Consider the following 25,349-nt stretch of genomic DNA (forward strand, 5'->3'; position numbering starts at 1 on the left):
GACAGAATTTCCGGTTTGGAATGAACTTCCGAATAATCGATACGTCACTAATATCCCTGGCTACCTATTTATTTAGATATGGCGGCATTCAGTTAACATAAATGAATCTTAGGATTACACGGGACAATGGAGATACATATATGTCAAGGATGGGATTAAGCAATGTCTGAAACTGGTAAGATATGAAAATTTCATTCCTTAACAAATGACATTTGTGAATTTTCATCTAGCGAAACGTTATTTCACAGCCGTTTCTCCTGGATTCTTAACTTTAGCTGTTTATTATTTTTATGATTTACCCAAGCCCAAGGTAAATTTATGACGGTATTACATTGCTTTTATGTCGATCAGCCACAAAGTCGATCCATCACCAACATGACCAAGTTGTTTTGTCTCAAGTTGATCGGTCTCAAGTCGATCTTGCCCCAATACACCTTATCGCTATTTGTCGGCCATTACTGGATATCACACAGGTTCCGGTAAAAAATTGACGTCATAAAACAAAATATCTGATGCCACAATGGAAAAGTGATTGTTGTATGCGTCAAAAGTTCCAACAGCCAGGTCACCCGGGATTAGCGATAAGGTGTATACACGTACCTTATACACCTTATCGCTATTTGTCGGTCATTACTGGATATCACACAGGTTCCGGTAAAAAATTGACGTCATAAAACAAAATATCCGACGCCACAATGGAAAAGTGATTGTTGTATGCTCAAAAGTTCAAGCGGCCGGGTCAGCCGGGATAAGCAATAAGATGTATTGCTAATCCCGGCTAAACACCTTAATGCTTAATTTTGTTCCCAATTTCAGCTCTAAAATTCCCAATTGTACAATAAGGGGTCTTATTTCAAGGCAGGGTTTGACTCTTAATAGAAGTCTTGAAAGGGGTCTGCAAATTGAAGTTTTAGAAAATGTTTAGTCAAATTCATAGTTCATTCTAAATTTACCAATTTGAAAAAAAGTTACACATATTTTCCCAATAAAAAAGGGTAGAGGTAGTTTTGAAAACTAACAATATCACTGACATGAAATTGAATACGGATTCACTGAGGTCATTTTATACAGTTGCAAGTGAATAATTCATCATCAATGTTTCTTAGCTTATTTAGAACAAAATTGGTTTATTTAGAACAAAATTTAACCTTACTCACGATACTGACTGCTAAGGCCAAATAAAAGTATGTGTGGTTCCAGTTACATCTGAAAAAAAGTTAGGGTACATGTAGGTAGGGATTTTTTTTTTATTTTATGTTTTTTTTTTACATTGAGTCTATGGGAGCAACATTCTGACCTAAACAGTGCTTAATGACAAAATGACAATAAAATCTTTAGGGTAGGCTATTTTTAAGCCGAAAAAGTAGGGACGGTAAGGTTACTGGAACCACACATATATTTTTATTTGGCCTAATAGTGAATTATTATTTCACTATTTCACTTACATTAATGATTGAACAAACAAAAAAATCATAATTTTAATTTTTTATGTTCAAGAAATACATGTATATCTAGTAGCCCCTTTAATGTGATAATGATGTTTTCCAGTAATGGATCCTAAAGGTTCCTCTTCACCAACTCTGGTGCCTTTCCTTCAAAATCAAACCAACCGCATTATAATTTATTATACCAATTACATTTTGTAGCTTTGTAAATTTTAAAAATACCAATTAACACATTACATGTTAACAGAACCATGGAAATCTTCATAAAAAAGGGGGTATATTGAATGCAGGATGCCAAGGTGTAGGGTTCTGTTTTCTGCTCTTTGCTTTGATTGTCTTCTGTTTGACACATTCCTTGTTTCCATTCTCAATACTATATATATATGATAACATTGATTTTATGTGGCATAAAATTTAGAATAAAAACGAGGAATTTGCCAAAGAGACAACAACCTGACCATAGAGCAGAAAACAGTCAAATGTCTGCTGTTAAACAAACAATCACTTTTACAATTAAAAACCAATTGTTCAGAGAACAATTGTAGGTCTTTCCACTAGTAAAGATCTATTTTGATATTGAAATATTAAAAATCAGTTTAAAATGTTAGTTCCTATGGCTTTATGATGTATTTATATGAATTTAAAGCAAAGGTCAAAATCTAGAACGTCATATCAACCTATGACCTTGACCTCAATTTCAAGTTCACAAACCAAGGACCTTAAATCAAAAGACCCAAGGTCTTTAATATGTTTGGTTTATTAGTAATATCACTTTACGCGTAATTCTAAATGTAAGATGGGCAAAAACTCCTATTTATTGTCTGCGCACCCTTTCAATCAAAATATACAAGTAAGGACATGTCGCAACTAACAATTTATGAAAAATTATTTGTCGATATGTCATAAGGTATTTGAAAATAAATGAAAATAAGCCAAAATCAAAATTTAGAATATGACCTTGACCTTTGACCTTGACCTCATTTTTATTATTTTCGACCAAGGACCCCAATTCTAAAGACCCTATGTCTTTATCACTTATGGTTTACCATTTAGTAATGCATATCACTTAATTTAAGGGAAAAGGGGGAATAACTCTCATATGGAGTCTCCGTAAAGCTTCGGTCCAAATGAATATCCTAATCCTGAAGATGCAACGAGCAATTTGGTAAAATAAATTTGTCGTAATCTTTAACGGTTGCGAAGGAGTAGTGGCCACAAGAAAAACAGTGTTTGGGGAGATAACTCTTACAACGTAAAGTAGTTTGTTACACAGTTGTAAATTTTTAAAGCGTATAAACTATACGATACCATATTCCAAATATCTAAGCGACATCTTTTGAAACATCAATAATACGCAAGAAAAAAAATTAGGCGGAAGAAAAAAAAAAAAAAAAATAATAATAATAATAATAATCAGAACAAATTCAATAGGTCTTTCCACGGAAAGGTGGAAAGACCTAATAAGTATACAGTTTAAGAATAGCAAGATACAGTATGATTGCTTATGAGACATGTCTCCACCAGAGACCAAAAAACAGAAGTTAACAACTAATCATGACTATAGATCACTATACAGTCTTTATATTACATAAATGAGAAAAGACATATATACAGCATAGTCAGCAATAAACATGATAAATGGCACTGAAATGACAAATGCAAAACTATTCAAACCAGAAAACTAACAGTCTGATGTATGTACAAAACAATGAAGCATACAAAAAATATAATATACACCAACAATCTACAACCACAGAAATATAGGCTTCTGACTTAGGACAGGCAACTACAGAATGTGGCAGGGTGAAACAGTAAAGTTTGTTGGTGCCAAACCCCCCCTTACCTTGGACAACACATTTATTATAAGCTTCTTTTTTTTCTTCTTTCAATACAGTGCCGTCCTCTGATTGAGTAAATTGCACTATATTCAATGAATAATATAAGCATTTCATTTTTATTACAGATATTTTTCTTTTATTGAAGTGCCAATCACAACCTGCCTTAACTTTTATGTGCAATAATCATGACAAAAAGATTCAATTCACGTCGTGTTGGAAACACAACAATCAAAACGTTAGAAAAACAACCAATCAAATTTGCCGCAGCCATTTGTCCTCTTAATTTAGAAGAGCAGAAAGAGAGATTCTTGAAGTTTGGAAAACTACCAAAATTTGTTTTGAAAGGTTCAGAAGATGAGATTGAAAATTTGTTCAACAAAGCTCGTAACCAGATCCGATTTGACCTTTTTGGTGAAGCCGAGTATATTTTAAAAACCGTTAAAGAGAAATATGGTGATGGTGATAATTACCTTGCAGCGCAGTTTGGGGATAAGATAACCAAAGAGGAGGCAACTCAAATACTGGAACAATATCTTAGGGATAACAATCTAGATGGTGCTATGAGTATTGTTTGGTGTGCTGATTTAGCTTCAAGGTAGTTAATTTTAACCTTTCACTATAATATTTCTTACCATTTAAGATATGCCTTGGCCCTCGGTCACAAAAATTTACTCAACAGTACGTATGAGTACAAAATTTGTGTTCAAAACTCCAAATCCAACATATATTTTGATTAGTAGATTTCTGACTATGCATGAGTCTAATAGTAAGATGAATCCTGTTCCAAAGGTCATGACTGCCAGGCCTCTGGTACAAAATGTAGTATACTTTTTTTAAATTTCAGCACTTAAAATTGATTTTAATAAAAATAAGGAGATACATGTATGATTGGGATATATCATATGATTGCCAAAAATATTTCATAAATTTTTTACAAAACATAACTTTATTGATTAGCATATATATATATATATATATATGTGTGTGAATGCTACCTTTTGAATGTGACTCATACATGTATATGTGGTTAGAAAACAATTTTTCACAGATAAATGTAGACTTTTAAACATGTTTAATATATTCAAACAAAAATTATATAATATGTCTTCCCAAACTTAAATTTAATAGAAGCAAAATTTATTTTTCATTCACACACTTCAATCTTACTATCAATGATTTTATTGGATTTTCTGTCAAAGATAAGTTTAATGACAAAAATTCAAAAGACCCTTGATGTTTGTCAACAAAGCTTATATTTATGTTATTTGCATAATGTCATTCATTTTAATGAAATTGACCATAAAAGATTGAAAGGTTGTGATGCATACATTTCACAAATGTATACAAAATGTATTTGAATAGCCACCTTTATGTACATATTATATTTGTTCTGCGGAGATAGGCTATTTAGATTTAAACCTTGATGAAATCAAACAAAAGAACTGCTGATTAGCAGAATGAGAGAATTAAATTTATTATAATGTTTAATGAATAACCCATATATGTTAACCAGATCTAATCTATGAAAAATTACAATTATGACTTTTGACAAATGTTAGATAGACATCAGTACAAATGTATTAATCATCTAGACTGAATTAAATTTTTATCATTATAATATATTAAAATGTGCAAAATAAAAAAAGGCTGAAAAGATTTAAGCATACAATATATGTCTGTGTTTTAAGGGTTATCTAGATATACATTGTATATACATTGTATATGTGACATAAGGGTATGATGCACTATTTATTTTATACAATATACCTTAAAGCTTTTTACTTCTTCTTTTTGATAAGAAAGCCCTATTATAGTTTTTATGCCCCACTTAGGGGCATTATGCTTTTTGGTCTGTTTGTCTTTCCATTCGTCCATCTATCCCACTTCAGGTTAAAGTTTTTGGTCAAGGTAGTTTTAGATGAAGTTGTTCAAAGTCCGTTCAATTCAATCAACTTGAAACTAAGTACACAAGTTCCCTATGATATGATCTTTCTATTTGAATGACAAACTCTCTCTCTTATACACATGATACATTTGTATATGTACATCATTACATGTACATGTATATTGTATGTAATAATGTTCAAATTCTAAATTGTTATGCTCATTTGTAACGTACATAATATATACATACTAAATAGATCCTTTTTTATGCCCCACCTACGATAGTAGAGGGGCATTATGTTTTCTGGTCTGTGCGTCCGTTCGTCCGTCTGTCCCGCTTCAGGTTAAAGTTTTTGGTCAAGGTAGTTTTTGATGAAGTTGAAGTCCAATCAACTTGAAACGTAGTACACATGTTCCTTATGATATGATCTTTCTAATTTTAAAGCCAAATTAAACTTTTGACCCCAATTTTGCGGTCCACTGAACATAAAAAATGAAAGTGCATGTTTCAGGTTAAAGTTTTTGGTCAAGGTAGTTTTTGATGAAGTTGAAGTCCCATCAAATTGAAACTTAGTACACATGTTCCCTATGATATTATCTTTCTAATTTTAATGCCTAATTATATTTTTTATCCAATTTCACGGTCCATTGAACATGGAAAATGATAGTGCGAGTGGGGCATCCGTGTACTTTGGACACATTCTTGTTTCTATATATATATATGAGAAATAGACCCGTAAACAAACATGACAAAGATAATTACAAAAAAAAATCACAATTTCATGAGTATTTGAATGAAAATATGTAAATGGAAATTTGTTCTCTATATTTATATGCTACACAAGCTTACAGTTGACTTCATTTAATTTCAGTGCTCGTATGATGTGGATTGGACCTCACTGTAAACACAATAGACCAGAGGCTCGCAACTACTCATTCTGGATTAAAAATTCAACAGACAACAACTTTTTAAGGGAACAGGGTATACGATGTCTAGCAGACCATGAAATAGGAACACATTTTGTATCCTTCAAACAATTTATGATATCTTTCTATATATTAACACAGTCACTATGGTTGCAAGATGTGTTTTCACTTTGGATTTTTTTATAAAATATACATGTATATTATGGTTGCAGGATGTGTTTTCTCCATTGATTTTTTTAAAGCATTTATGCATGCACATCACTAATTATTTCATTACATTAATTTCAGTTTATTTATGTATTTTTTGTTTATTTTTAAGTTTAGCCATGCTTTGCTTCAAGGTGCTGATCTTCACTGTACTTGGAATTTGCTTATAGTTGCTGATTTTCACTGCACTTTGAACTGGAGCTTTTTGTGTTTTTACAGAACAGCCTCATTTCAGGTATCAACATACAATGACATATGGGGAAAACTTTTTGCAAATTTTAGGGATAGTAAGAAAATTGATAGTTAAAGATGGAAAGAAGAATGAAGCCAAGTAATGACCTTGATCCTTTTGATAACAATATAGTTTTTACCTTCATTTAAAAAAAAATCCTATGATCGTTGAAACATAGCATTCTATAAGTCAATATTTATGTCTTCAGGCAGTCTTACGCCTGTAACAAAATTTAAGCTTGGCATATTTTGATTTTAAAAGTTTAACACTTTTTTATACACCTGTCACTGCTATGGCTATATATGCAATTCCTGCTACTATCATGACTGTGTGTCAGGATCTTGACATTTAACTACCAGTTATGCCTGGTTTTACAAAAAATGGTTTACGCTTAATTTCTAGGTATTAATCGTCAAAACTTTGTACGGGTTGAAATGTAGTAGAGATTTGTTTAAGTTTTTATGACATGAACCCCACAGAGAGTCAACTTAATGTGAACACAGCCTAAAACTCTTTCACATCTACTTCTAGTAACCTTATTTGAAAAAGACAATAAGTTGTCAGCTATTGCTAACAAAATCTTATTCAATTTATGATATACCTGTGGTCAATTTGTTGCAATTTTAAAATAAAAAAGTATTATAAGTATATATTGGCTTTCAACTGATAGATAAGAGACTCATGAATAAATGACCTACCTTTAATGTAAAATATTTACATAGTATTTTATGAACACATGCTTTTCCCATATTCTCATATCACTTGCACTTGCACAAATTTCATTCAAGCCTTTTTTTGCAAAATCATTCACATTTCATTTTCATTTAGTAACAACTAATAAGGAAAGATTAATCCTTGACCCGTTAACACAGGTACGTGCTTATAACGATGGATTTCAACCTTGGTTTAGTAATAGAAAAAGGTTTAGTCTACGAGGTTCACAAATGACAACACTTCCAGCTATTCGGTCTGAGGAAGGTTTGGCGGCCATTAACACTATAATGAACTCACGAGTTAGATATCTTTGGCTTCCTGCTCTACAGTATTGTAAGTTTAAAAACTCTCTCTTTTTTTTCTCCAAAAAAGTACTCCAGTTTTCTCTAATTTGATTTTTTTCATTTTCATTTTTTCAGGGACATATTATTTATAGCCTTTTGTACAAAAAAAAAACCAGACAAATATTGTTTTTTTTTTAAATTTTAAGATAACAGCAACCAAGCTATATAATGTATAATGCAATGATAAGGCCAAAAATAGAATTTAAGTTGTTTGACGTTGCCTACCTATCCACTTAAAAGTAGTCTATATGAAGGATGGAGTACTTTCGTAAAGGGCATTAGCAAGCATAGCCAATGAGCTTTCTTTGTGTGGAAAAAAGTTGGTTTAAATGGAAAGCAATATATATATATATATATATACTACACAGATTTTTGCAGCATTGAAGCATGTGTTTTTTTGAAATTATCTTGATCATAAGATTTTTAGCATCTCACATTCTAAGCACATTTCAAAATTAGGTGTTAGGGACTCCTTTTAAAGGTTTTGAAGTCCATCACAAGTACAATTATAGTTTCATATCATTAAAGCAACATACTTATTTTGATTTAACTCACGTAAGATTTTCTTCACTTAATTATAGAATTTGCACTAATTTCATGACCTGATCAATTTAAAATTGTAAACCTTTTTTTTTCGACCATCAGATTTGGTGTTTCAGAATCTAATGCATTCTGGGTAATTTCTTCATAAGCATTTGCAGAAATGTTTTGATTGGTTAATAATATTGGTTAATAATATCTCAAACAATGGTTGTGAAGGTATTGTAATCCACAAACACTGAAATTACCCACAATGCTTAAGATTCTGAAATAGCCATTTTGTTTTATAGCTTTAAACTATATTTAGAAAATCTGCTTACTTTTTAATCCTTGACTAACCAATAGTTACGGTCTAGCAATGAAGGTGGTCAACCATGGTATTCTGATAGGAAAAGATTCCACCTCAGGGACCAAAACACCTTAGAAGGATTAGCATCTGAAGAAGGCCTTGCTGCCATTCATTCAATATTTAATGCTAATGTTAAGTACCTATGGTTACCAGCTCTCCAATATTGTAAGTGTAGTACCATTTTGCAAACTAAGATACTGCATAGTCATGATAGTTGTGTGATATTTATACATTAGACTAACTACACCAATTTTGCATGTTTGAGTCTCAATCTACATATTGTCCAATTGGACCTCAATTTCAAGTCATGTTTTCATTATCTAAGGACAGTTTAGATATACATGATATAGAAAAATGGCTCTCTAGATATACTTTATCAAACAGTAGGAGTATATTTGCTGCTAAACTTTATTAGTATTGGACATTTTTTAAATTTGAAATTGTTTTATAATACTGTGTGTTGACTTGCAACAATACATCTTAATAATGAAAAGTTATTGAATGAGATTAACAAAAATACTTTGTAAACTTGACACATGTGATGATTAGCATTTAAAAATACCATGACAGTTTGCATCAAAAATTTAGATTATAATAGCTGTGCAAAATCTGTGTGAAATAAATAAAAAAAACTAATTGCAACTTCTATTAATAGAATTCTGTGATTATGATTGTGGTAGTATTTTTAAAAGTGATTTAATGTACATTAATATCCATTTTTGTTACAGGTTCACATCAGATTGAATTTATATCTTGGATTAATATTCCCTACATGAACATTTAAATTCATCTATCATTTTATACTATTCATATTGTAGACTGCAAGGAGTTACTATGAAAAGTATGGCAGCTTGCTTTTCTAAGTTCAAAGGAAGTTCTTAAATTATTTTTTTCAGCTCTTATCAGTGATCATTTCTTTTAAATATGTCAAACATAAGTTGTAATTATCGATAGTCATGTATGCATTATATGTATACTAGCATTTTCATTTAAATTACCATTAAATTTTTGTTTTTGCACTTGTTTCCTTGACCAATGCACAGTTTCGATCATTTAATGATGGCCTACAACCTTGGTATAGTGACCGGAAAAGATTTGATCTAAGAGGAAGAAATTGTTTGGAAGAATTACGAGCAGAAGAAGGCCTTGCTGCAATTAACACTATATTAAATGCAAAAACCAGGTTCCTTTGGGGTCCGTCTCTTTTATACTGTAAGTTTTCTTTCTTTGTAACCCTCATATCTTTTTTGCTTTGTATTACCATCTAACATTGTGCATGTTGTGCATGTTTCATTAAGTTTTGCATGTTTTTGTATGGATGAAATATTGTTCCTTCAAAATGCATTATTAATCTTTAATGTATTGAAAAACACTAATATTATCCTGTGTAGAAGTTGCATTCATTTCTTTATTTTTCTACTATGGTTAACCGTGCCACTTCTTCGATAACCCCTGCTTCCTACCTCAATTCTATGTATATGCTATATTATTATATAACTAAATATCTATTCAATATCATTCTCATAATATTTCATTGCTTAGTGTTTGAATTTATTATAAAATACTAATTTTATACTGTTTGAAATCACCAGTACCTTAGTTTATATTGTTTTTCAATCTATGTTTGAATATTTCATCACATGAACATTACAGATTCATCAGGGACTTTTTCTTAAATTTTACCTGTAATCTGTACAGCAATTTTGATTCAACAATACAGTTTTTTTTTTATTGTGATGACTATGTATCAAACCTTTCCATGGAACCAGTTCAATGGAGTTCACCAGTCCATTAATGTTTTAACAAGGTGGTCTGTCCCATGAATTGACACAAAAGCTTTTTGTTCTATGAGGGTTTGGATGGGGTTAAATGATTAAAGAATAATGCCATTAAAAAATAAAGATTAGAGAATAACGGGCAAAAAAAATGAAGATTAGAGAAAAAAGGGGTTAATTTTTTGAAGATAAGAGAAAATAGCGGTTAATTTTTTGAAGATAAGAGAAAAAAGCGGTTAATTTTTTTAAGATTAGAGAAAAAAGGGGTGAAATTAAATGTTTACAGAATAACAGACCCCTCCCCCATCCAGACCCTCTTCTATGTGAAATTCATTTAATGGAAACTTTGAATTTCTCCTTGAAAAGCAATCATTCATTGAATAATTTGCTGTACAATTTTTTTTTTGAAAAAAATAATCTCCTTGTGTTGAAAATACATGTAGCAAAGTAACAGAATGATAAATATCCTAAGTAAGAGATAATAATTACAACAAAATATATCAAAAAGGAACTACACTTTTCAAAAATTATATAGACACAGGTAAACTCCAGTGATTCTTTAAGAAAGGGTTTAATTGCCCTGCAATAATTACAAGCTCACAAGTTTTCAAATTAAACAGACATATTGCAAGAAATTATGGTCTTAAGGTGGTACCTAACACTACAGGGAGATAACTCTGTAAAGTCAGCTAAACGTTTTAATTATGTTGTGTGGTAAAGGGAATAATAAGCTTCTCAAAGATCAAAATTGGTGTTTGTCAAAATGCTATATAACCAGTGTAATTTTTCTGACAGAACAGTTGGTTAAAAATTTTTGAAAGTTTTATATTTTTGTTTAAGGGTCAAAGTAAATACTTTGTCAAAATTTTATGTAAATTAAACGAGCCAAATTAATTTTAGTGAAAGTGTTAGGTACCACCTTAATTTTAGATGTTTTCACAATAACAGATTTGCATTTACTCACATGTCTTTTCTATGTAACTTTTAATATTACTGTTGTATTTTTCAGTGACTAACTGTAGCTCTCTTCAGTGTCTTTCTATTTAAGACTGGTTGTTGTAATTTTTTTGTCTTGCATGGAATTTGTATTTTACCATGTACAAACTAATGCATGGTTGTTATTTTGTTGGAGGGATTATTCATGAATCTAAAGTTTATTACATATATACATCAGCATGTTGGGTGTACTTCAACTTAAATGTATTGACTTTCATATTATCATAATATCTTTCCTTCAATGTTTAAGGAGGTAGACCTAGGTTAAGGGAAATAACTCTTAAAATCATCAGTACGTTTGTGTCAACCATTTTCATAAATATATTGTAAGCTTCTAGGTTACATAGATTATTTCCAATCTGTTTCAGGTAAATGCTTAAAAAACATTGATGAAACTTGACTTTAACAAACACATAACTGATTTAACGAGTTATCTCCCTGAACCAAGGTCTACCACCTTAAGAAGGATTTAATTGTCATTATAAACTGATATGAACATCCTATTTTAGTAACAACTCTTTATACTGTAAACCAACTTATTTTGCGGATACTTCATTTTGCATCTTACCCTTTCTAGATTACTTCGCGGCTATTTAATTTTGCGATTTTCTGATTTACTCGACGAGTTTGATAAGAAATGATCCAATTTTACATATTCGCGACAATTTATATTCGCGTTATTTTTCTACTCGCGAAAGTCGCGAAAATAAATCGCTTACGAAAAAAAGTTGGTTTACAGTATGCTTTACTGAAAATTTACTGAAAAATTTAGACATTATGTTTTAAAAATCTACTCAGAAGGAAATGTTGATTTGTTTTAAAACAGGATGTATAATATAATACAGTTAAAATATATTATGGCATGTAGTAAGTATCAGAAATTTGCACATTAACAGAATATATGATTTTTTTTATAAAATTGTTATTACTATATTTTAAGTTTTTTTCAGTTCACATTTAGAGCTTTTTGTTTTTACATATTGATATTTCATAATTAAGATCTTGAAAGCAGTATCAAATTTACAATAATAGCAATTTTAAGATGAAATTAGTATAAAAAAATATTCATATTTTTCTTATCTTTTTCTCCTATTTTTTATGTATTTTTGATAACAAAATGTTGTGTTTCGATTTTTTTTTTAATAAATTCATTGCGGTCTATACAAAATAATCAAGAATTTTAGAGGCAATTCTTGAGTAAAATTTAAAAAAAAAATCATGTTAAATTCAATTCATGAATACATTATGTTTCCATGTTTTACAGACACAGCTTGTAAAGCTGCAGAGATGACATTTAAACAATTGTATGATCACCTGACCATTTATGTCAAAAGTCCTGAACATCGCTGGAGACTTTGTATGAGAGTCAAACGGGGACTCCTAGATCCTAATGACTTAGGAGGCTATGGAAAAGATCAGTGCTATTTTGAAGGTAATGCTGATAAATGTTTTGTGGAAATTTTGATACTCAATGAAATTGCAACTGAAAAAAAAAACACACTACTATAGAATGTAGATAGATTTTAATTCATAGGTTACCAGTTGTTGTGTATTACATGGTCAATGGTAAACAATGAATTTAATGTTTAAAGAGAATTATTATATATATAGGCTAGTATGCAGATTTGGAACAATACCTAGAAATCAAATATTAAAACTTAAACAGATAAAAAAAAATATGCCAACAGATCATGCAATTATCTTTCAATTTTTTTGCATAGATATTGATATTTGATGATTTTTTTTCAAGAACTTTTATATTTTTCAGGAGCTGTTTAAAATACTGAGAAATTTAGACAAGGCCAAATAAAAATATATGTGTGGTTCCAGTAACCCGACCGACCCTAGTTAAAACCCCCCGACCCTAGAACTTTTTTTTTTCATTTCTGAAAAATAAATTTTCAAACGATCAAATTTTGAGGATTGTGAATTAAAATAATTAAATTCATAGATTTCTGTCATCTGAATTTCCATCACAAGTATCTGTTATGGCTAAAATGCAACAATTCATAACAGAATGCAACAAAATTAACTAAAAACGTATCATGACTGTTTATTTTACAACCAAACACATGTAAAAATGGTGGACTTTCGGTTGGGGCGTGTATTATACCGGAAACAATTTCGGTAAACACACGATTTTTTTCCGGATTTTGACATTCAAAAATAAAAATTAAAAAAAAAAAAATTAAAAATTGCCGACCTACCGACCCTATTTTTTAAAAGTATGTAACTGGAACCACACATATATTTTTATTTGGCCCAAGCTAGATTTTAATGTTATATACTTCTATACATTTCAGAGCTGCTTAGAATACCAAGAAGTTTGGACAAGCTTAATTTAAATGTAATGAACCTATGTTTTTCATGAGCTTTTTAAATACCAAGAAATTTTGGACAAGCTAAATTTTAATGTAATGAACTTTTATGTTTTTCAGGAGCTGTTGAAATACTAAGAAGTTTGGACATGATAGATTTTAACGTAATGATGAGTGGGAAAATTTGTGTTGATGAAGTTCAAAGATGCAAACGCATAGCTCGCTTGGACTGTCTAAAATTGCCAGCATTCATGAAAAACGAAAATCGTTACAAAAAACATTTGAAAGCCATTGCCCATTTAAATGGACTTGATTTACACCATCAGAAAAAAAATGCGCCAGCAGCCTACATTAGGCGCTTAAAACAGGGAAGAAGAATAGGCACTGATAAGGTGAGACGAATTCGTAGAAGACGTTTTAAAGGGGTCAAAACAGGTAGTCCCACGGGTAGTCTGTCCACGGATTCTGCCGGTAGTGAATATGAGGACTATTGTTATGGCAGTAGTGATTCAAGGGAAGGGGGAGGTCAAGTTGATTACACGCCTGTAGAAAAGTTAAGCCAGCAACCCAACACAAAAGACCCAAGGGTTGATAGTGGTTTTGTATCTCATTGTAGTAACCCTAATGATAAAGCTGATACCATTTCTTTAAAATCTTTTGATTCTTCCTCTGTCAAATCATTTAAGTCTTTGAAATCAGAAATATCTGTAAATTCAGAAATTTCAGGGAAATCAAAAAGATCCTCAGACTTGTCAAACATCTCTCTAAGATCTCAAAAGTCTGAAGCTAAGTCTGGTACCTCAGTGACTTCTCAGAAGACATTTACCTCAAATTCAACAGTTAAATTAAAGTCACCTGTGAACAAGGTCATAAAGAATGACCTAGAAAATATTTCACAAAAATCTACTGCACAGGTGTCTAGTAATGTTTCCAATAATAATAATGCATGGACTACACCACGAAGAAAAGACATGCTGCCACCTCTCTTGTCCCTCACAGAAGAACAAAAATCTTGGATGTCCACAACAAATGGAACATTACATCTCAGCAAACAACCATTACCTTCAGCTTTCAATCATAACGTGTGTACAACTATTATATCTGGTGAAGATTCAGGAGAACATTCATCCAATGAGAAAGGAGATAAAAGGTCAAGGTCAGCTAGAACAATGGATGATGGTGATTTGAGAGATATCATCAAACATAAGAGTGAAAAGTCTGAGGTAATGCTTCAAAAAGTGCTAAATGACAGTCATGTTGTGGACTTTTCTTCATTAACAAACTCTGGTGTGATTAGGACTAAATCTTTGTCAGCCAATCAGAACTCTGTATTTCATTCTCCTCCTGAAGATTCTTCTCAAAATGGACAAAATGTTATGGAATATGGACCAGAAAAATTTATATATCCAGATCTGAGTACTTATTTTGATTCAGATTTTAAAACTTTTGAAAGTCCATTTTTTCAATTAACCCAGAATAAGTCAAAATCAAATACAAATTTGCTTGCTAAAAGAAGAACGAAATCTGCATGTAGCAGACGCACAAACAATATAGCATAGTGTAAGATGTAACAAATGTGTATGAATGCCATAGTTATAAAGTATAGATTGAAGTATTATGTTATTATTCCGTTTGAGTTGATAATTTTGATAGGTCAATATATTTTTCTAAACATTTCAGCATTATTATCTGCTTTAAAAAAACAATTTCATATCAGCATTGCCTCTGTATTATTACTAAATTTCAGAAACTTGAAATGTTGTTATTGTGAGTATTTCTTCTTTTTTAAAATTTGGCGGTAAACGTCATTATTATAATTTGATAAAAAGAATTCTTAGATTTGAGTAGAATTGAAAACTTAATCATGGAAAAATGTTTGAAGGGTTAATTTTTTTCTTGACTTATAGATAATTTTTGAAATGTTTTTGAAGCAAACTTTTTTAACTGAAAATAAAGATACATACTTACTTCTGAGAACTTGTTTTTGATATTGTTAGCATATATATTGCATTTAAAATTTTATTTTTAACTTGTTTATATTTCCTGTATTATTTGTACCAAAGAGCTTTATTTTAAAGTGCCATTATTTTATACCAGATGTATATTTTTGTAGTGCTATTTAAGAAAGACCACATTTTTATATAGATCAATAGTCAATTCAGGGTTTATTATACCTTTATGCCTTATTTGTGATAGTTGCTTCTTGCATTTGAGAATGGTTCATATGAAATACAGGGTAGAATTAATTACTCTAACCTTCAGAATATTGAATGATTGAAGCTGAACATTTTAGTTACTAATGAATTTATAGAAATTTTTGGAGGCTTTTTTTTTACATAGTCCTTCAATATTTTTTATAGAATTCCTGAAAATGTTTGATAGATTATATTAATATTCATCTCTGAAATGTCCACCTATATTTTGATAATTCACTAATATCATAGTGTTTTCTTTGAAATCTTGTAAACTTATTCTAATAATAAGGGTATGAAATAGAATATCAACCATTTTACTGGAGAATTTGACCTTGGAAAACAAATAGATACTGAAACACAGTCACCGATAAATTCAGATAAAAAAATGTCTCATTTGGACAGTTTAATGGTTGATATATTTACTTTTTTTCTTGTCTAAATGACTTTGAATTATTGGTCCAACATATTAAACACTAATATTTCAATAATTTTAAAATTAGTCTGTAAGGTTAAAAGAATTTGACATAAATTTCTTCCTGTTAGTTTGTCTGTTCATTAGTTAAACATTTCTGAATCTTCTAATTTTATTCATTGTTTTTGTTTGATCTCACCATGAATATGAATGAACTAAAATATTTGTAATCCTCAATAATATTTAGATTTTTAGAATTAGAAAAACTCTTAAACTTAAATTCAAAGAGGTAATATAACTATTCCAGTAAAATGATCACGTCACACTCAAATATCTTCATAAGTTTCATGAAAATTTTTGATAAAGAAATGTTTGTTATTCCATAAGAGTAATTAAGCGATTAAACATTTTAATTCATAAACAGAATTTGAATTTACAAGATTTTAACACATTTTTGCACGGATTTTTATGTTTTTGGTGGAACTAAGACTAATATGAAATGAATTTGATATTGCTGGAAATTTTTGGATTTAATATTTTTAAAAGTGGAGATTTCATGGTGAATATTTTAATGTATTCAGAACATTAAATAGCCCATTGTAATCTTTTGCACCAGATGGCACCTCTGCTTTACTTTTTCAAAACATATGTTACTCAATCAAATGTTGCTATATGAAATATCAGCAAATTAATTCCCATACATAAAAAACTTATGGTGTCAATGTTTAAATTTCATCCCTGTTAGGCGTGGAAGTACCAGATACAGATTTTTTCAAGTTCTAAATTTGGTTAGACCTTTTGTACTTATTTACATTGTTGAAAACTGCTACCTCAGCAATATTCATAAGAGAGCACAAATTTTTCAATTTGAATTATTTTGTCAATGTTCTTTTTATTTTTATATTTAGATGAAGTACATTTACATTCAGGAACTACTTTGGGATGCAGTCATTAACTATATATTATTATCTCCCCTTTTTGACTGGAAAACTTTTATTATCTCCCCTTTTTGACTAGAAAACTTTTATTATCTCCACTTAATGACTGGAAAACTTTTATAAGAATGTACACTGCTGTAACATTTTGTAAAAGTTTTTGTTTTCTTATGTATTGTTCTTGTTTATTGGAGTAAAAATAAGATGCATATGACATTGGAAATTTGATATATATGTATTTTTGTATTAACATAAATATTATTAATTATGTTTTTTTACTTGTTAGAAGAATAGTTATGTGTCTAGTCATTTTTATATTCATAGTGCATTTACATTAAAATTATTTTTTGTTTATTTATTATTAAGATGTGCTTATTTTGTAATTTATGCTAAATATGACCAGATTTAGTTGTTGGTATGCAAATGGAGAAAATGAATTGAAACAGAAAATTTCTTTTAAGACTTTTTAACTTGTATTAAAAATGGGGGAAATGAGATAAAGGGAAATAAGTCTTGTTTTCTCTATTTGAAATTTTTATTCTAAAAGTGTTTATAGTTTTAAGATTGATGGAAACTGAAAAATGTAAACAGAGTGTGATTAATTCTTCAGGGCAGTTAATCAATGGGACGATGTTTTCAATTGTCACGAATCTGAATTAATTGAACAAGTCCTGTTTTACTACACTACATGTACACATGTACACAAACTACATACACACCATCACATCTGTAAAAAAAAAAATACAATCTTCTAAAAAAATTTAGTTATTCGCACTTGCTCCTCATTTTTGATCGATTGATTGTTTATTAGGGTACACAACTAAAAATAAGGAGCCTGTGTGGGAAACTAATTTTAATTTGATTGTAGAAAGTGTTTTAACCTATCACAAATAACTTGTCAAAATTATCACCGTATCTTTACAGCGGTCACTCATTGGTTTCAATCTCATTGATCCGGACGATGAATTTGATTATACATCAGTAGGTATTCATTTCTTCTGGCTTTTCATGTGTTGGAACTTCGGCCATTTTGTTTCTGTTGTCAGTTTGAACTAATTTTAATCAAATGTATTATCTGTTTGAAAAACTTCTTTTTCATTTGACTTTTGAAATTAATACATGTATGAGAGTCTGGATGGGAGTTTACCTAATAGTAGTTAAAAAGTGCAGAACAAAGAGCAAAAAAATAGAAATAGAGTATTATGGGTAAAATAGAAATAGAGTATTATGGGTAAAATAAAAATAGAGTATTATGGGTAAAATAAAAATAGAGTATTATGGGTAAAATAAAAATAGAGCATTATGGGTAAAATAAAAATAGAGTATTATGGGTAAAATAAAAATAGAAAATTATGAGTAAAATAAAAAATAGAGTATTATGGGTAAAATAATAAAAATAGTAAAAAAATGACACCTATTCAGACCCTCATGAATATTTGTGGTGGCGTAAATTAAAGGGTATTGTATTAAAAAGATTTCCTAACCTCAATGACTTGGCATTGACCGTCTGATCCTTTGAATATTGTTGTATTGTATTTTAGATCTGAAAACATTTGTCAATGATTCTGTGAAAAAAGAACTCGCTACTAATCAAATTGAATGGTTTCTTGCTAACTAGAATAACCTGCTTAAGGATGTGTTAAGTTATTTTGTATTTTGTATGGTTGAATTTCATCTAATATTTTCTAACAGAGGTATAATACTTGGAAAACAGATTATAACCAGTAATCAAAAGATAATAAAAAAAGTTTTTTATTCATTATTATATATTCAAAATACATATAGTGTTGTTAAATATTCATTCTATTTTGACACCTACATCATTTTGGTTTAAAAAATCAATGAAATACTGAAAAATGTTACAAATGAATTTGACCTACCAGTATGTATCTTGTATATCATAGAAACTACGGATGAATATTTTCAGTTTTGTGTGTAATGTCAGGTGACTCATTGTTTACAGCAGATTCCATTGAGTGTGTAGCCAAAGGTGATATCTTTGGTTATCTTGCTTGTTAGCTGAACCATGAAGTCATTGTTAGGTTATGTAATCTACCCTACTTTAAGAATAGACTAGTCCGACAGAAAACTGATCGATCTGTCTGTTGGATTATGCTACTTCGAAAGGAGGGTAGTACACCTGACCTAATAATGACTTCACGGTTTAGCTAACAAGCAAGCTAACCAAAGATATTACCTTTCGCTACACACTCAATGGAATCTGCTGTAATATTCATTTATGAGAAATTATTTGAAATTTTTTGAATTCCTGTAATGCCATGAGAAATTATCAATAAGATTACGTTATCCCAAATACTTTAGAAAAAAAATAAAAATAAAAATTTTATTGTTTTGAAAAAAAGAGCTCTTAGTTACAGTTGTTTTGCTTTCTTTTTCAGAAAGGCTGTTGGCCTCTAAGGTTAATATGCAAATAGGTAATAGTTTCTTTGTAACGTTCCACATTGTTAATGTCTTAGTATATAGCTAGTCAAGACTTTTGTGTGTGCTTTTTTTACAAGAAAAACCCAGTGTTATATTGGTGGAAGAAAAATCTCAGTGTGTTGAGGAAACATAGTCATGAGCACAAAGGATTTTTTTTTTTACAATTTCTTCATTAAATATGATAATATGAGAAGATAATGTATGAAAAATTAAAAAATGAAAACCAGTTGATGAATCAGTTGATAGTACTATACAAATCCTTGGATAAATTAATGAATTTAGTTGCAAAAAAATTTCAAGTGATGATGGCGAAATTTAATCATACCTGAGTTTTCTTTTTAAAAAAAGGAGAAATTAAGGAAAAAAAATCTTTTGTGCTCTTGCGATATGCACATAAGTCATACTATTTACCTTTGTTATTTGTTATTTATAAACATTTAGTGCCAATAATGATGTTAGTTTTATTTTTATATCTTTTTTTTACCATATTTCATTAATAATAACATCACAAATATCTATAATAGATTAAAATTAACCTTTTTTTGTATACTTTATACATGCATAGAATCTCAGATGCTTTACTCATCTTAATTAATTTCAAAACTTTCAAGCATCTCATTTTATGAATTTCAGTTAGAAACTTTATTTAAGTGCATTTTGGTTTAATATTGCTTTTTGGTTTTTAGTGATTTTTTAAGGATTTTATATATCATATCAGAAACATATGCCTGAAAGGACAGCATAAACAATTTTACAATTAAAACTTAAAAGTATCTTAAAAAAGTGTTATATTCATGGCTTTATTTGCCATCTACAAATTAAAAAAAAATTCCTTTATTTTACTTTTTACAACATAACCTCCCCCATTTCTCCCCTTTTAACAAATAAAAAGTCCCAATCTTGTATTGGAGATGTACGTACTGACTTGTGAAATCATAACATATTGACTAGCTCATAACCTGTTCCGATCTAATGTTGCTTATTTCCCCAAAAAATTGTGTATATTAATTATGTGTAGATTATTAATCTGATTAATAATTAATTAATTTTCTTGCTTTCAAGTTTCAAAGTCAGTAAAGCTTTTTTGGTAGCAAATTATAAACATAACATCTTAAATTTTCTTGTCTTGTAACACATATTCTTAGGCTTTAACATGATTGCCTCATTTGGGTTTTAGTTGCACAATTTCTGTTTTTATTGTTATAAGAATAACTTAAACTGCTTTCAATTTCTAATGTTTTAAGAACTACAGAAATCAAATCTCAACCACAAAATTATTCAGGGAAAGGTACAATTATTCAGGGAAAGGTACAAGTACTGTATAGTGGTTTATTTTTGCTGGGAGTAAATTTTCGCTTATTTTCGCAGATAGAACAAAACCGCCAAAATAAATTCCGCCAATTTAAAAGTGTACATGCAAAGGTATTGGTTAAAGTTTTGAGTACGCCCAAAAAAATAACCACGAAAATATTTTGTATACCTTTTTCCATGAGCGAAATTTACACCTGCGAATATAACCTGCTATACTGTATATTATAATGTTGAGAGTGAAGTGTCAGCTTAATGCTAGTTCAGTTTATTGAGATTATGATAAGAAATATTTTTGATACGTAAAGTTTAGTTCTTTAGTTATGATTTGCAGCGGCAGTAAACATTAGAGTTATGTCCCTTTTATATTTAAATTGATTATACATTTATTCACATACAACGAATTATATTTATCATTTATAAAAAGATGACAGTTTAAGAAAAAAAATTCTTAAAAATTACATTGTATTAAAAAAATAAACATAAAATGAAGGTAAAGTACTGTAAAATCATTGCACCTATACTAAAAAAGTATATTTGGTACCAAGGTAGTGAGTGGCATATATAACTCTTTTGGATTTTTTTAAGTGTGTTATACTTTGCCTCTATAAAGTAACTCTTTTTATTCAGATTGAAATTTATATTGATATAGAAATGTGGTACACGTTGATATTTTAATTAAAAAGTGCTGCAGTAACCATGGAAACAAAGGATTACCAGATTCAATTTCATGCATTCATGTGCTGTGATATATTTGTGTTGTTTGATGCCATAAGTTTACATTTTTATAATTACAGTGAAACCAGTCTTTACCGAACCACTTAGGGACTTATGATTTTGTTCGTTTTTGACATGTTTGGTTAAATCAGGTTCACAAAACATAAAATTTGATATGGCTGGACAAACAAGTTCTGGTTAGAAATATTTTTTTTTGGTTTATGCAAAATTCAGTTAAGACAGGTTTCACTGTATATACATTGTAGCTGTACACCAAAGAATTATTTAATTATGATTATTTTAACATTTGTGCTGAAGTTGTTAAGTTTAAAAAATTTAATCATGTATAAATTTTCAAAGTACATTTGCACTTTGTTGTCAAGCATTGGACCACAAAATACAAAATAATACCTCATATTTTTCTAGGTTATTTAATTGTTTGATTAGTAAATTTTGTGAAATTGGAATTCTTTTTGCTCTAAAAAAAAAAAGGATTAAAGCATTAAGGCCTGTTTTTGTTCCAAGAAACTGAAATTATCAAAACCAAATGAATTGCAATGGTAAATTGTTAAATGTGATTTATTTTTTTTAGTTTCTTAATGTAACACATTTTACCTTAGGGTTGGTCAGACAAATTTAAGATCACATAAGGTTATGTTTAAATTGGCAGAAATACATGATGGGCCTTATTGCTTCTACTCCTTTCAGAGGATGTCTTTTAAAAAATTAATGCCATGTATCATAGCATCATATTATCATGTGACCCTGAAAGCAACAGAATCCATTTCAATGTTTATAACATATGTGCACTACACTTAAGACATGCTGACATTTAATTAATAGATAACACTGTATTGCAGGGGATGGAATTTGACCGTATAATTTATTATTTATACAATTGTTTGTTGATTAGCTGTGATAAGTTATGGTTTTTATACATTATTTATTGAGTATTAAAAGAATTAAAAAATAAGAATAGTTGCTTTTTATGCCCCACCTACGATAGTAGAGGGGCATTATGTTTTCTGGTCTGTGGCTCCGTTCATCCGTCCGTCCGTCCAGGTTAAAGTTTTTGGTCAAGGTAGTTTTTGATGAAGCTGAAGTCCAATCAACTTGAAACTTAGTACACTTGTTGCTTATGAGATGATCTTTCTAATTTTTAAGCCAAATTAGACTTTTGACCCCAATTTCACGGTCCACTGAACATAGAAAATGAAAGTGGGAGTTTCAGGTTAAAGTTTTTGGTCAAGGTAGTTTTTGATGAAGCTGAAGTCCAATCAACTTGAAACTTAGTACACTTGTTGCTTATGATATGATCTTTCTAATTTTAATGCCAAATTAGATAATTACCCAATTTCACGGTCCATGGAACATGGAAAAGGATAGTGCGAGTGGGGCATCCGTGTACTTTGGACACATTCTTGTTAACATTGTGTAATGGAAACATTATTCAGATTTTTGCAGGCAGACATGCAGCAAACAAAAGGAAAAAAAAGAAAGATAGCAACAATAAACCTAACAAAACATTGCCCAAATGGGAATTTGCATTTTAGCTCACACTAGCCCAAAGTGGGCCAAGTGAACCTTCTCATCGTGTGACGTCTGTCATCGCTTAATTTTACAAAAATCTTCTCTGTAACTACTGTGCTAAATTTAACCAAATTTGGCCACATTCGTCATTAGGATATCTAGTTATAAGATGTGTCTGATGATCCGCCTGCTTACCAACATGGCTTAAAATAGAACATAGGAAGTGCAGTTTTTGGCTTATATCTCTGAAACTAAAGCATTTTTTTTTCAAGGGATATTTTCAGACAAATCAGACATCCCGTTATTGGGTTGCTGTCCCTGAATTGGAAATTTTAAGGAAATTTCATGTTTTTTGGTTATTATCTTGAATATTATTATAGATAGAACGAACAACAATAATGTTCAGCAAAGTAAGATCTACAATTTTTTGGCTGGAAAATGTTTATTAGGTCGAGATCTATCTGCTCTGCCAATTTGAGATGAATGAGAAAACCCGTTGTTGGGTTGCTCCCCTCGAATAAATTTTGCAGTTTTTCGTTATTATCTTAAATATTATCATAGATAGAGATAAACTGTAAACAGCAATAATGTTCAGCAAAGTACGATTTACCAACCAATAAGTCAAATATTATCAAAATTGTCAATTGACCCCTCAAGTTAAGAAGTTATTGTCCTTTAAAGTAAATTTTTCGTCATTTTTTGTAATCTTTTACAAAATCGTCTCTACTTAAACTCCTGGGCCAAATAGAATTTATCTTAGCCACAATTTTCAATAGGGTATTTTGATTGCAAAATGTATCCGATGAACCAGTCATCCAAACCTACATGGCCATCATGGCTAAAACTAGAGCATTGGGGTTTAATTAAAGTCTAAGGAAAAATTGTAAAAAAAATATAATTTCAAATGGTCAAAAACTTGAAAACAAATTTGAATAATGATTAGGAGTCTTCAGTTACTGTTGTAAGACTACAATGGGATGACCAGCTTTTAATTTAACTACTGGGCCAACAGGGCCGTAACTAGCCCCTTTTAATAATGAGGCAAACTATATTCGCCGAGCGTAGCGAGGCGAAAAAATTTTGGCAAGGGGTCTGGGGGCCGCTAGGCCCCCAGAAGCTCTGAGAAAAATAACGCAAAATCGTGCATTCTGACCGTTTCCCGGACTCTTTCTTACATAAAACGCAAATCATTTTTAGCTATTTTTTCGACAATATTCTGGTCTCAAAGCAAAAACATAGATTTATTGTTATTTAAGACTTTAACGTTTTAGGGAAATTCAAAAAGACCGATATGTAGGATAAAGCACAAATCGTAATTCTCATAATCATTAATACCGGATCTGGCTGTCTGTTCTTGTCTTGTATTGTGCTGACTTGAGATTTTTTATGACTAGATTTAAATAAAGTGACAGTCATTAATTTAGTGCAGTAATATACGTTAAATACTAGTACTGCTCAAGTCGACACTAGGGACCATATTGACCTTGTTTTACGGTATTTATGATTCTCCAGCAACTATCAAGATGAAGAACAGGAATAAAAACTTTGACCATTGATCATTTGTATTTTTTTCTATACATTGACATTGTGCGCGATTAGCTCCCGTGCACGTGTACTTCATATTCCTTTATTTTCTGTTAAAGGGTCTGAACACGACTTAATGCAAATGTAACCCTTGAATGTAAAAGGTCATATGGCAATACATTGATGTTTTTTTTCAACAAATGATTTGATACCGGGAAATTGGTGGTCTTACTTTAATTTAAACCATGTCGGGTATCTAGTTTTATCCACAGGCGCTTGGATATATGATACAGTTATTTTTTTTAATTTTGTTGTTGATTAAGATATACAATTTTCTATATTTATAATACATATCTATCACTTCTGTGCATATCTCACCTACAGAAAATACCTAATTTTGCAATCCATACTAAGAAAAATTGGGTATGGTTTTTTATCTTACCTCGCTCGAATCCCCATATGGAATTTACTGACCCCATATATACTGTATTAGGTCATTAGCACACTATGTAACTAATAATATACAAGAAAGGCAGTTTCGTATTCTTTGATATCAAGTTCAATTCTCCATGCAGAAACGACCACTTTTTTTCTGTGTCCAGTACAATGTAGCATCGTATATTCTTAAAATATTTTCTCTCATAATGCCTGGACATCGGTGGACATGCAACATTACACAGTGTGACACGTTTACAAATGAAAATCAACACTCAGACT

General features: G+C 30.2%; 1 protein-coding gene across 3 annotated transcripts; it reads left to right on the top strand.

Annotated features, from left to right (window-relative positions):
• The first annotated feature begins 35 nt into the window (after nt 1-35).
• On the top strand, nt 36-15,596 carry LOC139491358 (uncharacterized). Of its 3 annotated transcripts, none has more exons than XM_071278994.1 (6): nt 36-175; nt 3,409-3,878; nt 6,040-6,190; nt 8,477-8,645; nt 12,516-12,683; nt 13,690-15,596. In XM_071278994.1, the coding sequence occupies exons 2-6, from the start codon at nt 3,469-3,471 to the stop codon at nt 15,126-15,128; spliced, it is 2,337 nt and encodes a 778-aa protein (XP_071135095.1). In that variant the 5' UTR covers nt 36-175; nt 3,409-3,468; the 3' UTR covers nt 15,129-15,596. The 3 variants fall into 3 exon arrangements, with proteins under 3 accessions (XP_071135095.1, XP_071135093.1, XP_071135094.1); XM_071278992.1 differs by lacking the exon at nt 8,477-8,645 and adding an exon at nt 9,524-9,692; XM_071278993.1 differs by lacking the exon at nt 8,477-8,645 and adding an exon at nt 9,524-9,692 and having other exon boundaries at nt 41-175; nt 3,429-3,878.
• The last annotated feature ends 9,753 nt before the right edge of the window (nt 15,597-25,349 follow it).

This window comes from Mytilus edulis, chromosome 10, assembly GCF_963676685.1.
Source record: "Mytilus edulis chromosome 10, xbMytEdul2.2, whole genome shotgun sequence".
Taxonomy (NCBI): Eukaryota; Metazoa; Mollusca; class Bivalvia; order Mytilida; family Mytilidae; genus Mytilus; species Mytilus edulis.

Coding starts and splice junctions, on each gene's coding strand:
- LOC139491358 (XM_071278994.1), top strand. CDS start 3,469: ATGACAAAAAGATTCAATTCACGTCGTGTTGGAAACACAACAATCAAA. Junction 3,879..6,039: donor TGTGCTGATTTAGCTTCAAG/GTAGTTAATTTT, acceptor ATTTAATTTCAG/TGCTCGTATGATGTGGATTG. Junction 12,684..13,689: donor AGATCAGTGCTATTTTGAAG/GTAATGCTGATA, acceptor TATGTTTTTCAG/GAGCTGTTGAAATACTAAGA.